General features: G+C 42.0%; 1 protein-coding gene across 4 annotated transcripts in view; it reads right to left on the reverse strand.

Annotated features, from left to right (window-relative positions):
- Positions 1 to 863: 863 nt before the first annotated feature.
- The window catches only part of Rbcn-3B (WD repeat-containing protein Rbcn-3B), a 174,062-nt gene continuing 157,328 nt past the window's right edge, over positions 864 to 17,597 (reverse strand). For all 4 annotated transcript variants that reach the window (XM_074108971.1, XM_074108973.1, XM_074108972.1 and 1 more), the window contains 14 exons: positions 15,933 to 16,099; positions 15,127 to 15,281; positions 14,261 to 14,407; positions 13,750 to 13,895; positions 12,762 to 12,873; positions 11,874 to 12,000; positions 10,023 to 10,164; positions 8,823 to 8,882; positions 7,724 to 7,909; positions 6,161 to 6,287; positions 5,049 to 5,226; positions 4,071 to 4,197; positions 3,509 to 3,679; positions 864 to 2,139 (listed from right to left, as the gene is read on the reverse strand). In XM_074108971.1, coding sequence (XP_073965072.1) covers positions 1,967 to 2,139; positions 3,509 to 3,679; positions 4,071 to 4,197; positions 5,049 to 5,226; positions 6,161 to 6,287; positions 7,724 to 7,909; positions 8,823 to 8,882; positions 10,023 to 10,164; positions 11,874 to 12,000; positions 12,762 to 12,873; positions 13,750 to 13,895; positions 14,261 to 14,407; positions 15,127 to 15,281; positions 15,933 to 16,099 — 2,018 coding nt within the window. In that variant the 3' untranslated portion in view covers positions 864 to 1,966. The remainder of the gene's footprint in view (positions 2,140 to 3,508; positions 3,680 to 4,070; positions 4,198 to 5,048; positions 5,227 to 6,160; positions 6,288 to 7,723; positions 7,910 to 8,822; positions 8,883 to 10,022; positions 10,165 to 11,873; positions 12,001 to 12,761; positions 12,874 to 13,749; positions 13,896 to 14,260; positions 14,408 to 15,126; positions 15,282 to 15,932; positions 16,100 to 17,597) is intronic.

The following is a 17,597-nucleotide window of genomic DNA, read 5'->3' on the forward strand; positions in this document are numbered from 1 at the left end:
GTGTTCGGGTGCATAAGCTAAATAATTTGGATAACCCGATGGGAATCTAGTTGTTATGGCGTCACGCCACTGCAAGCATGTCACTTTAGTTCTGACGGTGGCGCAACTGTCATGTGATTTTCTAATTCTTGCGTACATTGTTATTTGCCAGTACTGTTGCCATATTCTGTTAAGATAGGTTAAGAAATAATTAAAAATAAAATAATGATATATTCTTTTATGGTCAAATGTTTTTTGTTTCACTTGCCCTGTCATAAATGGATTCAGAAGAACTGGCGCGAACGGAATGGATTAACTAATGTCACATGTCATGGCGCGAGTCTGTCCTTATGTAGTTTTTTAAAGTAAATTACTTCTTGGTTTAAAAATATTAGTAACTAGACATTACCTGTGGCTTCGCACGCGTAAAGCATTACATCTGGCAGTTGAATTGAAATTCCTGGATTTACCAAAATCATATGGAAATAAAAAAATATATATATCGTGGATGAGACTAGCACAGGGCCGGGCAAAGTGGCGTGAAAATGAAGAGGCCACCCAGCTGTGGGTGGATGTGGGCTGACTTGATTGATTGATTGATATATCGTGGCTTTCACTTACGTTGAAAATAAAACAACTATGCCAATTCTCATGACTACATCTAGGGGTTGAGATTTGAACCTGATATTCCCACGCTACCTACATACCAAATTTCATCTAATTCTGTTCAGTCGTTTTAACATGAAGGAGTAAACATACAGTTTGTAAACTGTCGCAATTATAATATAAGTTGGATTTATATAATACTGCTATGAATAATAATTTGTCAGCATATTCAGGTTATCTAAACTAAACAAACACAAAACAACTAAATAAAACAAGTATAAATAGCAATAATTTATTTTTGATTTGATAAACATAAATTCCAACTAGAATTTTACACTTTAATAATACACTTTGGATATCACATGGATAATAGGACTAAATATTACTAAATTTAGACTTGACAAGATTGTTCTTGATTATATAATGGTCATTTGCAGCAAAATTAAAAAGCAAAATTGCTTTTAGTTTTAAGTGCAATTTAGCTAGTTTATTTATGTATTAGAAAGTAGGTAAATAATATTGTTCCATCTTCTTATTGAAAAACTTAAAATAATAATTATTAACTGTTAGGTACATGCTTTTCCACTTTTATATAACTTAGTATTTAATTTTGATGATTCCTGAATTAACTTTATGAAAATACTACATATACGCCATGTTTAGCGAAGAAAACAAACAAAAATTGTTGAAAATTTTATATCACATGTCTATCTCTTTCTAAAACGCTTTTTTTGCAGTAGGTATGGCGCTACTTGCGTGTGATGTCACGCTAGTATTTCTTTCTCTGTCTGATGCTGATTTTCAAACCTTATAACTCTGATGTATTTAGAAGTCTCTTAAAAATTGTTTTTCTCCGTTCAATAACGTGCGTCGTCAAGCATTGATTTATAAAATAAATAAAAAATTGTTATACTGAATTCATTCTGTTACTTATTGTACAAAAGCATTTTGACCATAATTAATTATATGGCTAAGTGTGCCTTCAACGCACATATGCGTTCATTTAACGAATAAGTTCAAAGTTATTTAACTATTCACAAAGTGCAATAATAAATATTTAAATAGTTTTGTTATATTCTTACATACGATATTCAAATCACATCAAAACAAGTATCTGATTAAACAATTTTTAGTAATTTACAACACTAAACAACTTCTAGATTAGACTATTTTATAACAAAAATAATATTGTCAAGATTTCGATATAATGTTGACTTTTAACAACGAATAAGAGATTTAGGGCGGGTTCTTTTATTTTGAGGTACGGAACCCTGAAAAAGTGGAGCCGCGCTTAGTGTTATAGGTGCCTGTGACGCACACGTGTCATGACGCACATGGTCGTGACGCATATGGGCGTGACGCCCATAGTCGTGACGCGCGTTTAAACGTTGAACCGCGTCTCGGAGCCGTCGGCGAGCATGAGCGTGACGGTGCGCGAGTTGGTCCAGACGAGGCGCGCCAGCCGCGCCGGGTTGAGCCGCGCCACGTCGGCCATTGGCGCCGTGCTGTAGCACTTCACGCAGCGTGTCTGCGCCGCGCCCAAACCGAACATGCCTGCAAAAACAGTAGAGCAAACCTCAGCTGACGTTCCATTCCAAATTTACACGTACAGTCAAGTTCTTATATTTTTTTTACAAAAATTGGACCAAAAATATGTGAACACGACTCTATTATTAACAGCTTACAAGCATGTTCAGATATTTTCTTCCTCGACTGTACGAGGCAACAAACACCGTAGTAGAAGATCCGAACTTGAAAAATCTGCACCGGACTGATAATAGAATGAAATGTATTTTATAATAAATAAATAGTATAGGGCCCGAAATTTTGCGTGCGGCTGTTGACAGATTGTAGGGAGAGAGCACCGCTTTTTATCGAAAACCTCAAACTTTTCGATGATACGTACTTTTTTCAGCGATCAATGATGAAAAAAGTTCGAAATATCGGAAAGTTGAATCCGTTTAGATTGCTATATTGAAATCACTATAATTACGAATAAATGATTAGATATAAAGGGTTGATAAGGTGAGTAGGTATTTGCTTGCAAGTGTTATTTTATTTAGATATATTAACTGCATTGATAATAGTCTGATAAAAGCGATAATATCGATAAAAAGCGGTGCTATCTTCCTACAATCTGTCAATAGCCGCACGCAAAATTACGGGCCCTAAAAATAAATTCAGCATATTAGAAATAGTTTTGGTATAAAATCCTAGACAGCTATTTTTTTCTATATAATTTTTAATGTTTTTTTTATTAAATACAGACAACCCTATATCAACGTGTTCACAATAAAACAACGATAATGCTGATATACAATTTGTTCTATTATCTAACCAAGTGAAAGTAACTGGCATCGACATTAACTATTTAAGTTGAAACCTGGCAACACAGTAGTTCGTGCAGGTAAACAATAGCAAACCCAACGTCTACATATTCTATAGGTTTTATAATTTGAGTCAATATAAAATTTCTTATTATCTCGATGATGCAACAAAATTTTTTTTTTAAATTAATTTAAAATAGCCTGTCCAGGATTTTTTTTGCAAACCCATTTCTAATATATTTTATTATATACTAAATTTATTATTAAATACATTTCATTCTATTATCAGACCGGTGCAGACTTTTTCAAGTTCGGATCTTAGACCAACGCTTATAGGCCGCCTGCCCACTGTGGTCGGAGCAAGGAGGTAATGTGAAGCGAAGTTGCTGTCTATAGGAGCCGAGCTAGATAGCGGAGCGGAGCGAGAAAATAATGCAGAGCATAGCTGCGGAGGCGTAGAGCTAGATAACGGAGGGGAGCGAGAAAGTAACGGTGCGGTTTGTCCATTCGCGGAAGTTTCCCGCTTCCCGCTTCTCTTCCTCGCTTCGCTTCTGCGACTGGCAGCGCGCGGCGCGGGGCCCCTACGTCGCACTCACCGGCGGTGCTCTGCCAGAAGGACAGGCGGTTGTCGGCGGTGGCGTAGGACACGAGGTAGCGGCCGTCGGGGCTGAAGGCGCAGGCCGTCACGGGCCCGCTGTGCGCCGCCAGCGACTGGCAGCGTCCGGCGCGCAGCTCGTACATCGCCAGCTGCCCCGTGTGGCTGCCCACTGTACACACAATGTCGCTTATTTAATTTTTCCCACTTAACATTTTATACCAGTTGTTAATTGAAAGAAAAGAAAGAAAAAAAGAAAATACATTTTTTAACGCCATAAAAAACAAACATAGAACAGATGAAGACATACATGACGCTAAATACAGGTCCCCACTCAGCATAATGCCACGGCAAGCCGTGGCGCTGATTTTCAGTGAGGACCTTATCTAAAAACTAACCCACCCACTGAATATCTAATGTCGGTTGTTAAATCTTAATTTTGCCCACTGGATACACAATGTCAGTTGTTAAATCTTAATTGTGCCCACTGAACGGACAATGTTCTTTTCTTTCTCTTTCTAGTCTATATCAGCGAAAGTATCACACGTATAAAGTATCTATACCTGCGATCCTCCTCGTGGCGGGACAATGGGAGACCTGGTTGTAGCGGCAGATGGCGGGGAACACGTCACTCAAACCCTTACTCTTCAGATGCGACTGGTCCACGCAGTGCAGGATGATATCCATCACCTGCAAATTCATTTATTAAAGGTTCAGCTAAGATGCGGCTTCATAATAAAGTGCGTGGCATGAATTGTTACCATTGATGTCGTTTATTTTTTATTTCAACCAATAGTTTTGTGATATTATTATGTATTTTATCAATATGTATCAATTAACACCCCCCTGTACTTTACTCTATCCTTTTCGCACCTCGTGGTTGCCTCATTGATAAAATTGAAGACTGTGAGAGTCGTTACAGTTGGTGCCGTGTTACAGTTGGTAAAATAGCTCAGGTGAATAAGAATTCAATGCCCTCAGTACTTCAAGGCGCACTGCTGCGCGTGGTAACCCCATTGCTTGCAAAAAAAGTACTGCAATGTCACAGTTGGCGCCGTGACAGGATCGATTACCTCAACTAACAGCTCAGTGATCTCGTTCGATGCCTTAAAATACTTCAGTCCACCCCTTTTCCAGCGCATGCTAATCTCACTATTAAAATTTTGATCATGACCAGGATACTGTGAGTCAATGCAGTTGGTGCCATGACCAGGATTCTATTACCTCAACCAACAGCTCAGCGACCAAGTTGTGTATCCGGCCAATGAGCAGCTCGATGCCCCGCAGCACTACGGCGCGGCTCTTCTGCAGCACGTGGTAACCAAATTTCTTGCAAAAAAAGTACTACAATTTCACAGTTGGTGCTGTAACCAGGATATTCTTACCTCAACCAACAGCTCAGCAACTATGTTGTGAATCAGGTCAATGAGCAGTTTGGTGCTCCTCAGCACTTCAGCGCACACTGCAACGCGTGGGAACCGCATTGCTAGCAAAAAAGTACTACGACGTTACAGTTGGTGCCGTGACCAGGATATTGTTACCTCAACCAACAGCTCAGCGACCTCGTTGTGCATCCGGTCAATGAGCAGCTCGATACCGCGCAGCACTTCGGCGCGGCCCTTCTGCAGCGCGTGGTACGCCGGCGAGGGCTGCCCGCTCTGCTGCGCGGCCGCACAGCGGGCGACTTCGCGCGCCATTGTCGTTATGAACGCTGCTGGCCTGAAATGAGGGGACGGTTTGTAGTGTGAGTTGCGCTTCGCACACACACTCCCAACATATACAACTTAGATTATATAAGTTATACCTAAGGCTTTAGAAAAGACAGTATTTCCACAGCACCCGTAAGTTTCATTTGTCCCCCCGTATCGCCTCCTTACAGGTTGCGGTTTGCGACAAGCACACTCTATTTATTTAGTGATTGATAAAAAATTACAGCATTACACAATAATGAGAGCAACTGTAAAATTCAACTACGAGTATAGGTAGTAGATATACAAAAAGACTAAAAAATTACAATTGTCACAACTATTACTGAGTAACTACGTAAGTGCACCAGCACACACCGGCGAAGAAATTTTACGGTGTGTGTGAAGTTCCCAATCCGCACTGGGCCTGCGTGGGAACTACCGCACTAGCCCTCTCGTTCTGGGAGGCCTGTACGCTGCAGTGGGACGTACACAGGCCGCGATGATCACAACAATAAAATATTAAGGGATTTTTGAATTTAGTCTTCGTCGTTAACCTAAACCAGCGGTGCACCACACCCTCCGGCCAGAAGTCGGAGCGCGGGAACATCACTGGTCACTCATAGCCTAGCACATAGAATCTTTAAAAATAAAGATTAGATACGTGAATTATATACTTAAATTGTAAAATGGTTTTATGAAATACACAGATATATATATTATCTGGTGGTGTTTGGAGTCTAAAGGTAAACGTCCACTTGACAGTATGTACGAATCGGCATCGCACTCAACTGATCGTAGCTATTCTTAAGTGTATATGAAACTCATATAAGTGCGTCCACCTGTCCGCATTGTAAGCATCGCACATTTCTATACAAAATAACATCCTCCGATACGTCCGAAGCGTACGATGCGGACAAGTGGACGCCTACCTTAAATGAGCTGTGCTGGATAAAACTGGAGGTTACCTGGCGGTGGCGATGAGGGTGAGGGCGTGGCGGGCCGTGCGGCAGGAGTCGGCCTGCGCGGTCAGGGGCAGCCCGTAGCTCATTGAAGGGACCAGCTTATCCGCGTCCGAGCACATCTCAAGCAGGCCTGCGACCAATATAACACAATGAGGGCTATCGCGTATGAATTCGCCACTAGAGGCGCTAGTGTAGCGTGAGGTCTCCGACATGTCAAATCTCATAGTTTTTGGGTGAGCTACGCGGGTTTATTTATAATTAGAATAATTTTGTGAATATTTTGCAATATCTGAAATTAATTATGGCAAATATGCGTTCCGGGCAATGAATGTCTGTGTTTCGAGACAGTTTTGTCTTTCGGAAACCTTTGTCCTCCCTTTTTTCCGAACAAAACGGGGACTAAACAACACTGTGGCATGCTCGTTATTTTTATGGTACGGTTTTAAGGTGTATTAAATATGATTTTAATCTAAACTTTGTTTTCACGCCCGTAATAACAGACTTTGAAAGCCATACTTAAAAACCTCACGCAACAGTGCGCCATCTAGTGAGACAAAAAACGATAGCCCTCATTGAAATGCAATGAAAATAAGCCTGCGTTTCTATCAGAGATGTGTGAGGACGTGTCGCGAGGAATGTGTTTTTCATGAACCAATAGAAACGGTTCATTTACCTCGCCTCGCACCTCTCTGGTGGAAACAGCTGAACGGAGCGAGGCGAGGTAAATGAAGCGTTCTTATTGGTTCTGAAGAACACATTTCTCGCAACATAGCCTCGCACATCTCTGGTTGTAACGCAGTCTAGGGGGAACATCCGATGGTCATTTTACAAGGGAAAAATGATTCCCGTAGCACCCCCCAGCGGATAAGCGCCATAACACATATCTAAGAGCCACCGTCGATAAATTACGAAGCCAATACAGAAAACCGGATTTAAATCGGTCCAACCGTTCTAGAGGCCGTTGCATGCAACCGTTTTGCAGGTGGTAGGACCTTGTGCAAGGTCCGCCCGGATTGCTACCACCATCTTGCTCGCTAATCCTGCCGTGAAGCAGCAGTGCTTGCACTGTTGTGTTTCAGCGTGGAGAGTAAGACAGCCGGTGAAATTACTGGCACTTGAGGTATCCCATCTTAGGCCTCTAGGTTGGGAACGCAATTGCAATAACCCTGGTGTTGCAGATGTTAATGGGAGGTGGTGATTTCTTACCATCAGGAGACCCACTTGCTCGTTTTCCATCCAGTAGAATAATAAAACAAAGATATACGGGAACATTCGTTTGCGCAAACAAACAACTTCTCACCCTAAATGCATATACCTTCTCCATTCTGTCGTGGGTAAGAGATTTTTTTATTTTTGAGTAGGTACTTCTATTTCGAAGCTGTCTGCATTCGAACAGAGACAAGCATTTTCTAAAGCCGCGTTTCCACTTATTAAGTGCTCAGAACTCTTTGTTTTGAGCGAATGTTCATTCGAAATAGCAAACATCTGTTTTGACAAACATATTCGAGCAATCGTTCTTCGGAAGTGGCGATCATTAGTAAACGGGACGGCGGCGCGTGTACTGACCGAGCAACACGTGGCTGACGTCCAGATAGGGCTCCCAGACGGTGAACCCTCGCCCCAGCAGGTCGACGGCGGCGCGCCGCAGCGGCGTGTGCGCCGGCAGCCGCGGGCACGGCGGCGCGAGCAGCAGGTGCGTCAGCGCGAGCGCCGTCAGCCGCGCCAGGTTGTTCGACGCCGACAGGTTGAAGCCTGGAACGTAAAGCTCCTGTGCAACCCCTTCAACGCCAATACGAGTAGAATACAAAAATCATCAATAGAATAGGGAATATCGTCACTACTTTAAAAAAAACTTTATGAACATTGTGTCAAGGTTCAATTTTGTTGACATATTCATTTTAGACACGAGATTTCTTCAAAGTAGTGTCGATATATACATGGAGCAAAAATTTTCTCTTAAACAATTTAACTTGATAGAAAACCGCAAAATAAAAACAATAAACCGTAAAAATTATCAATATCTGCTGAAAAATAAGCAATAGGTATATGAGTGATTGAAGTTTATATGCCATCTCTTTCTAGAAAAAAATAATTTAGTTTGAACTTTGACGGATCTCTGTCTAACTGACAATTTAAAACGTCCATAACTTCGTGTCTTTTCTTTAATTTTTAAAAATCTTTTACAACTCGGTTAGTTAAGCAATGCAAATTGCTCGCATATTGAGTAGTTTTCTGGTAAAAAAGATCTAAACGATGATTTACTATCATGTTAAACTTTCAGGATTTTCACTCATAAGTATTAACTAACACAATCGAGGTTGAGTTCAAAACTGTTAGCGTAGTGTGATGGTGCTGATAGTTGGGTTTGTGTAATTTGGAGGAGCTGCATGTACCATCAGCCAAATAAGTGGTCTACCAATTTTTAAACAAGTTCCTATCAAATGAATATGTCGCTAAAGTCGAACTTTCAAATTGACAGACACTTGTTTTGGCATTATTGTTTTAGGACATGCAAACGATTATCAGCTTTAGGCTATATTTTCTGTTTTTCAATGTTTACCAGTTCGAGTAAAATAAAAAAAAACATTAAAATGAATAAAACGCAAATAAAGCTAATTCTCCGAGACAATATGCTTGCAGCGTAAAAAAACCTAATAATCCTTACCTTCTACGACCGAATTCTTTCTGCTGTCGCCATCTTTGCGTCTCTTGTTGCCCGCCGCACCTACAGACGCCAAAACGGATTGCCAATCAATAAAAGTAAAAAAGCGAAAATGGGGGAAAACAAGCAGAATTTCGTGAAAAGGATAGAAGACACAAGAACACAACAACAAGACGCACAAAATTTATGAAAAATATAAGCCAGCATCATGGCCAGTATATAAAAAATAACGAGACGTAGGTACAGTTTGTACAATTCAAAATATATTAGAACTGTATCTTCTGTCAACTTCACTAGCTACCTGTCAATTTTAGAGTTGCCAGCGCTTTTACAAATAATTAGGTTAAATAAATTATTTCATTTATAATACATACATATTTTATATAGCAGCTTAAACATATAGAATAGAATTGATTTATTTGGCGTTAAAAAAGTTTGTATATGAAATCTTCATCTAAATATAACAGTAGTTAACAAAGCACCAAAATGGATGCCACTCGGCAAATGTGCGAGGATGCGTTGCGAGGAATGTGTTTTTCATGAACCAATAGAAACGTTTCATTTACCTATCCTGGCTCAGCACATCTCTAGTGGAAACAGCTGAGCGGAGCGAGGCGAAGTTTAAACATAAATGAAGCGGATAACTCACGTCTTAAATCGAGTTTAGCTCGACATGTTTCGTGTGTTTCGCAGTGCGCGTGTTGCAGCAGCCGCTGAGTCGCGTTGCTCCGAAGACGAACGGCTACGGATTAGCCCGAAACATGTCGAGCTAAACTCGATTTAAGACGTGAGTTATCCGGGTCGAGTGAATCTCACGGTAGTTTCATGTTCAAAATAAATGAAGCGTTTATATTGTTTCATAAAAAACAGATTCCTCGCACATCTCTGGTGGAAACGGAGCCGTAACAGCAGATTACATTACAGATCGAGTGAATAATGTTGTAATTGGACGTAGTTATGCAAACCGGAACCAACCCACACCTCCCCCCAAAATTTAAATAAGTATGCAACAAGTTAATAAATGCACCTTCTATCAACTCGATAGAGTGCATTTTAGTAAATTGTTGCATACTTATCTCAATTTTGGGGGGAGGTGGGTTGGTTCCTGTTTGCATAACTACGTCCAATTGAGATACGATAAATACGAACTTTTCATATAAAATACGATAGGCAACACTTGTAGCTCCCCTAGTGATGTCATACCTTCGCTAGTGATGTCCTGGCCGAACTCCGCTCCGATAATGCCGAGTAGAACGACAGCTGTCGTCTGTTTACGCTTCAGCTCCGCTATCGAGGAAGGCTTGCGGACTATTTCTTCTTCTTCCTCCTCGAATTCTTCTTCTTGCTAAAATATGGAATGTCACTTAAGATTTAAAGTCAAAGTCAAAATATCTTTATTCAAATTGTAAGATGAAAAAAAAACTATCATAGGTCAAAAACCTCTGTTTTTGAACCCCCGACGCAAAAAGAGGGGTGTTATAAATTTGACCGCTATGTGTGTCTGTGTGTGTGTCTGTCTGTATGTGGCACCGTAGCTCTTAAACGGGTGAACCGATTTGAAAACAGTTTTTCTAGCGATGGTTCAGCCGTTTTTGAGATTTTGAACTTTGAAGTGACAATGTCGGGGGTAAGGTTATATTCGTCGATTTTATTTGACGTAGTTTCGCTAGAAGGGTCTTAGTCACAAACGGGACTATTTTCAATTAGGAAAACAAGCGCAAATTTATAAATTACCCCTAGGTTCCCAACGAATAATAATGATAAATTTGTTTCTTTAAAAAACACGTGTAGGTAGAGTAATTCACGATGGCGCGTGCCGTGGTTCTTACAATGTCATTAATATCCAATTTTGTCAAAATCACGTCTTCGTGGATGGCACTAGGTATAAAAGAGATGTCTGGCGGACCCCAAACTAGGCTGAGCCTGTATCTTGAGTTCCAATAAGGTCTTGTTGTTTAACGAACTCGGAATCACAATCGTTTTCATCACTTCTTAACTCTTTTGGCCACACGGTATGACGAGGGTAGAAACTTATATAATAAAGTGATGGTAATGAGGGCTATCGTTTTTTGTCTTTCTAGATGGCGCCGCTGTTGCGTGAGGTTTTTAAGTGTGGCTTTCAAAGTCTGTTATTACGGGCGTGAAAACAAAGTTTAGATTAAAATCATATTTAATACACCTTAAAACCTTACCATAAAAATATTGAGCAACCAGTGTTGCGTAGTCCCGTCTTGTTCGGAAAAAAAGGGAGGACAAAAGTTTCCGAAAGACAAAACTGTCTCAAAACACAGACATTCATTGCCCCGTAACGCATAATTGCCATAATTAATTTCAGGTAATGCAAAATATTCACAAAATTATTCTAATTATAAATAAAACCGCGTAGCTCGCCAAAAACTATGAGATTTGACATTTCGGAGACCTCACGCTACACTAGCGCCTCTGCCTCTAGCGGCGAATTCATACGCGATAGCCCTCATTGCTCTTCCTTCCAATAATTGAAGTCACTTCTTTCTGTTGATTTCGGTTTCCACTGTACGAGTCGCCTCGCGCATGAGGCATGATTTTATTCGACACAGGGCTCAAAATCCATCAGAAAATGGCTGCCGCGCGAGCCGGCTCGCTCAGTGGAGACGCGTTAGCGTTTTTTTTTAAACGACTGGATGGCAAACGAGCAAGTGGGTCGCCCATAAACATCTGCAACATCAGGGGTATTGCAGACGCGTTGCCAACCTAGAGGCCTAAGATGGGATACCTCAAGTGCCAGTAATTTCACCGGCTGTCTTACTCTCCATGCCGAAACACAACAGTGCAAGCATTGCTGCTTCACGGCAGGATTAGCGAGCAAGATGGTGGTAGCAATCCGGGCGGACCTTGCACAAGGTCCTACCACCTGCAACCTGCACCTGCCTGTTTGTTCTGTCCTTTCTAACGTGTGTGTGTGTGCGTGTGTATGTGTGTATTTTGTGAGACTGTGTAGACTACACACTACTACACAGTGTAGTAGCGAGAGCGGAAATTAGTCGGGCAACGCACTAGTAACAGTGTACTCACGACTTTGGCGGCCTTCTCCGCGGGTTCCTTATGCGCGGCGTGCGGGTTGATGCTCTCCGTGTGTGTATACAGAGGCAGGTACTGCGCCCAGTTGTCCACCAGCCCCTTGCGACCCTTGGGACCCATTCTGCGGACAACGATTCACACACATCACATCGAATCTTAAATATAAATATCATGCATGGGACACTTGACACTAATTGACCTAGTCTCAAAGTAAGTACGTATAGCTTGTGTTGTGGGTACTAAGTAGGCAACGGATAAACATACTTTCAAGAAACATTAAAAAAATTCAAATTTTTCATACATGTGGGAAAATGCTTGTCGCTAAAGTAAAAACACTTTGAAAAACTTCGAAAAAATATAATTAACAAAATAAATGAAAAATTACAGATGGATGCAGCAGTCACTCTCATCCTTCAAATCACTCTCATCCTCTTTCTCTCTCGCACTCATTCACTCAATCGTCATACCATCTCTGTCAGCTATCATACGTCATTCTTGCGTTCCGTTTCATGCAATCCCACATACATATATCTGCTCCGACCGGAGAACAAACCCGGGACCTCAAGCTTCGTAGTCAGGTTCACTAACCACTAGGCTATCCCATCGTCTGGAGTTTGGACATTAAATCATTTGAGAGAATATTCCTGCCCTCCCAAGCCAAAAGGCGCTATCTAAAAAAAACACTTAAGTTATTAATACCATTGTGTAGCTTAAGACATTCTGGATCACAGGTATAAATTACTCCAAAGGGGTTTTTTTTAATAGCGCCTTTTGGCTTAGGAGCGCAGATTTGTATTCTATAAGTATATATATTTCTTATTGTATGGTGGTATCGCCTGCTTATTCCAAGTAGCCAAAGCCGCGTGCTTCTGCTAGTGTTACCTGGCGAGTTCGGCGAGTAGCAGCGCCTGCGCCGCCTCGCGCACCTCCAGGCAGTGGTGCTGCCACCTCCTGGCCAACATCTCCACTTGCGGACGCTTGAAGTTCTTCGCGCCTGCGTGAAAATGTCGCAACTATTAAGCGGACTTGTACGGATCAGTGTTAAACATTAAGGGGCTATTTCACCACCCATTGATTGATTGATTGACGGAGAAATGTGATGCCGTCTCCGTCTATTCGAACAAAACAAACAGAGACGGCATCACATTTTATTCGTCAAATAAATTTAATCAATGGATGGTGAAACAGGGGGTAAGAATTGTAAAGTTTGGTAGTTGAAGTCTGGCAGCACCGTATTTTGGCGGAAACTGGGAATTAGAAGTTAGAAGTGTAAAGATACCCCTTTGGAGTTATCTGTACTAAAAGAACAAAAAATGTCTATTTCTTTATTTCATTAAATTTGACAGCATAGCAATAAAAAGCAAAACACATCAACGAGTCGCCGACGGTAAATGCACAGCAGCAGCACGCAATGCAGCATCGTCAGCAGCGACCAGCTCTGCTTGATGTGTAGCTGCTTGCCGCTTTGTTGCCGGCGACGATCACTAGCCGGCGGCGACCACTTTGTCAGGCAGCAGAGCGCAGTGTAAAGTCGCCAGCAGCGACCAGCCCTGCTTGATGTGTGTCTGTTGAGCCGCTGTGTTGCCGGCGGCGATCACTCACTAGCCGGCGGCGACCACTTACCAGCAGCGACCACTTTGTCAGGCAGCAGAGCGCAGTGTAAAGTCGCCAGCAGCGACCAGCCCTGCTTGATGTGTGTCTGTTGAGCCGCTGTGTTGCCGGCGGCGATCACTAGCCGGCGGCGACCACTTTGTCAGGCAGCAGAGCGCAGTGTAAAGTCGCCAGCAGCGACCAGCCCTGCTTGATGTGTGTCTGTTGAGCCGCTGTGTTGCCGGCGTCGATCACTCACTAGCCGGCGGCGACCACTTACCAGCAGCGACCACCTTGTCAGGCAGCAGCGCGCAGTGCAGTGTCGCCAGCAGCGACCAGCCCTGCTTGATGTGTGTCTGTTGAGCGGCCAGTTGTTCGGCGCGCTCCTCGTCGCCGGCCCACGAGGCCGTGGACCTTGTTGACGGTCTGAAGAATAACAGCGTTGGAATGTTAAAGACGCACTATTTCAAGAACTATACTCGATGAAACTGTAGCGCATACCAGGGTGGGTTTTTTGCTTCAAATGCTACGTACAGTCAACCAATATGATTCCTGGGCCAGGGCCACCATGGAGCCTTATCATAGTAAACAACTTTATTTGTCTATATAGCAATGTGTATCGAATGACGTTAAATGACATTACGACACGATTCTGCTAAAAAAACATAGCAAAATTGATTATGAAAAGATCCAGGAACCAGGTACGGGATTGACATTCAGTTGGTGTTTGGTGGGGTTAGGGGTTGGTGGGTAGGATTTTCCTACTTATAGTCGTTTAATTTTTTTTGTACCTGTGCAAGCGGCGATGGAACTCGTGCTCCGGCACGAAGGTCGCGTTGCTCATACTCATGAGGGTGTTGGCGAGCGCCACTATGGACAGCAGGTGGTTCGTGGTCAGAGTCGTGCTCAGCTCCCAGTGAAGCTTCGACGAGAACAGCCTGCGGGGAGTTACGGGCACATCGCACGTTAGTGGATCAAACAACTTTTAAGTGTGGTATTCTGTCGCGTAGCTCAGGAAACATCACTGATACACTTTGTTAGAAAAATTCAAATCATTTATAATCTAAATAGGCCGCAATGGGCTCTTTTACACGTCATTTTTTTAAAACAAACAGCGCTTTCTGAATGACCATCATTGCCAAGAAGAATGCGCCGCAAGAAACTTGGCAGAAAGTTTTTTTTTTTCAAAATAAACAATTATAAATAAAATTCTTAAAAACTACAGTATAAAGTTAAAGAAAAAAATACAGGGATGTATGGGGCCCCTTAGTTACAAAACTAAAACTAAGCATCTTAACTATATCTACGTTCAGTAGAAGTGTAGAATGCGTCCACCGTCATAAATTAAAATAAAAAAACATATTGAAGATGTATAGTCTCCCAATGTCATAAATACAATATGATTCTGAAATATACATTTCAGTTCAAGTAACCATTAAGATATTGGATTCCACTATCAAGCTTACATACATAGTAATATCGGTTGTTTAATGCTGGTCATTGCCAACGGTTTTTGAACGCATTATAGAAGACTTATGTGTGTACATAAAAATCAATTCAGCCCGTCGGACTATATCGTGCATTGAGTACGCAAGAGTGTAATGAGTAAATTGACCAGATGTATAGGTACAGATATTTTGTCTTTGACTCCCCCCACCTGGTAAGCTTCTCCTGACGAAGCAGTTCCGGCGGCAGGTCGGTGGTGAGCAGGCGAGGGTCCTCGGGAGCGCCGGCGGCGGCTGCGCCCAGCCGCGTCGGCAGCTGGACAGCCATGTGACCGTGGCGGGAGACCACACCGAAACATACCGGCACCTTCACGAGAGACACGATAGGTATTAGCGTTGGATATTAAAGTTGAAGTGGCAATGGCTGGGTCAAATCGCTCGAAGAACGGATAACCGTCGGGGGAGAAGTCTTCGAGTGGCGGCCACGAACTGGAAGACGAAGCGTTGGCAGGCCTCCCAGTAGGGGGTGTTCATGTATTACGTAACGCATTTTTAAGACTTTTGACCTTCCTTCCCCCATGTAACGCGCCGTAACGTTTTTCTGTACTATCCCTCCCCCTCCCTAACTAAACGTTTAACAGCAAAATGACCATTTTACATCAAAAGTATTTAGCTTTTCTTTAGCTGTTTTTTTCAAATTTAGTTGGCATTTTTGGTACAGTTGCGTTGGTGGTCAGCATGAGAGCATTTAAGGCCAAAGAACAACAACCGATGCTGCGAATCTCCCACTATTCAGGACATTTCAGGCTGGGACCGTATGTTTCTAGGGAGTCAAGAAATTGCGCGCGGCTCCCGCGATTTTAAACTATAAGACCGCCTATTTTCTACCCTGAATTTGTGTCAATGTAAAGATTTATTAATGAGGTTGTGGTGTGCCATTAAGAATATTTGCATTTTATTGTATTATTCCGTCCGTATACCGCGAGGCAGGCAGGACCATGGGAGGTGGGGGGATTACCATGGGTCTCAGCAGGCCCAGCTTGGACTCGCAGACGCGGTCCAGGTCCGGGTCAAGGCCCCAGGCGTGCAGCAGCGATATGAGGATCTGTGCGATCTGCATGGTATGGGGGGGCTCTGCTAGCGTCATGTCTGCCGGACGCTTCTTCTGCGTCGGCGCGGGTTGGTCTGTAACAAAGAGATGTAGAGTTAAAGATGGTTAAGTGTGAAATACGTGTAAACGAAAGAAGAGCAGTTACCCTTCTACCTACTGCCCTCGTAAGCCAAAAAGCGGTATCTCAAAAAATCACTTTTGAGCTATTTAACCATGTAGTGTACAATGTCTTAAGCTATACAATAGTAATAACAACTCATAATAAGTCGCGGGTTCACGGTGGATGCAAGCCGCTTCCAACCGAGGCAACTGGAGGTCTATGGGGGAGGCCTATGGCCGATATCATGATGAATAACTCAAAAATTTTTTTTTTTAGATACCGCCTTTTGGCTTAGCAGGGCAGTATACACCGTATTACAGGTCACACCCGGTAGATAATCATCAGCCTGAAGATGTGAAGACGTGAATCAGATATCAGGAATGGTTGTAAAGTTATGAAAGGAATGTATCCTTTCTCTGCAAATAAATGTTATCTTATATCTATAAAGTTAAGGTAATATTCAGAGGGGAGACCGCTCACACACCCAGCAGTGGTACTTATAGACTGGGACGGTGACGGTGACGACTTGTCCATGTCTAAACCCAAAAATAAGATCTTTCACGAGCACACACACACACACACACACACACACACACACATCACGCCTGTATTTCCAAATGGGGTAGGCAGAGCAAACGAAACATTACCGCTTAGGAGCCACTTTTAGCACTTTTAGGTTTTAAGTTTGACAAAAACAACGGTACAATAGTGACAGGTTGCCAGGCTGTAGCCTACGGTATACCTTAACCTATATCCTCAGTCGCCTCTTACGACATCCACGGAAGTAATGGAGAGGTGTAATTCTAACCCGACACCACACGGGAAACTTAAAATATAAATAATTCCACAACCCTTCAAAATGTTTAATATTCCGAGACTTAAGTATTCTAGCTTTCTGCTGGAACTCTTTCTCTTTCTTTTGGACTCTTTATACTCACTTTTCTTTTCCAAGTCTTTTAAAAAAATTGAATCCAAGTACTTGTATTCACGTAAATATATATTGAAGCAATTACATTTGAAATATCCTATTAATTATATAAATTAAAGACTTAGCTAATATATTAGAAAAAAAATTGTAATAGCTTAAGTATTTTTTTCTGTTACATGTGAATGAAAAAAAAAGTATAGTGCATGCAAAAAGAGAACTAATAAAAAGTTCATTTATTTATTTAATCTCACTCTTTGTCGGACCCTAACTGATTAAACCTCTCATCCAACCAAAAGTTGACTGGTAGAAATCTCTTAAAGCGATAAATCCGGCTTTGTACAAGTGTCTCAAAGTTTGTCAATTGTATTGTTTCTTTTGTTTTCTACAGTAAAACGTTAACATACATACATAAATTAAATACTATTTCATTGCAATAACTCTTTAGGACATTACATTATTAAAATTATTAATACAAACCCATAAAACACACGCTTCCACGCATAAAAACGCTAAAACAAAACCATTACCGACCTAATTGCGCAGT

This window comes from Choristoneura fumiferana, chromosome 27 (assembly GCF_025370935.1).
Source record: "Choristoneura fumiferana chromosome 27, NRCan_CFum_1, whole genome shotgun sequence".
NCBI lineage: Eukaryota > Metazoa > Arthropoda > Insecta > Lepidoptera > Tortricidae > Choristoneura > Choristoneura fumiferana.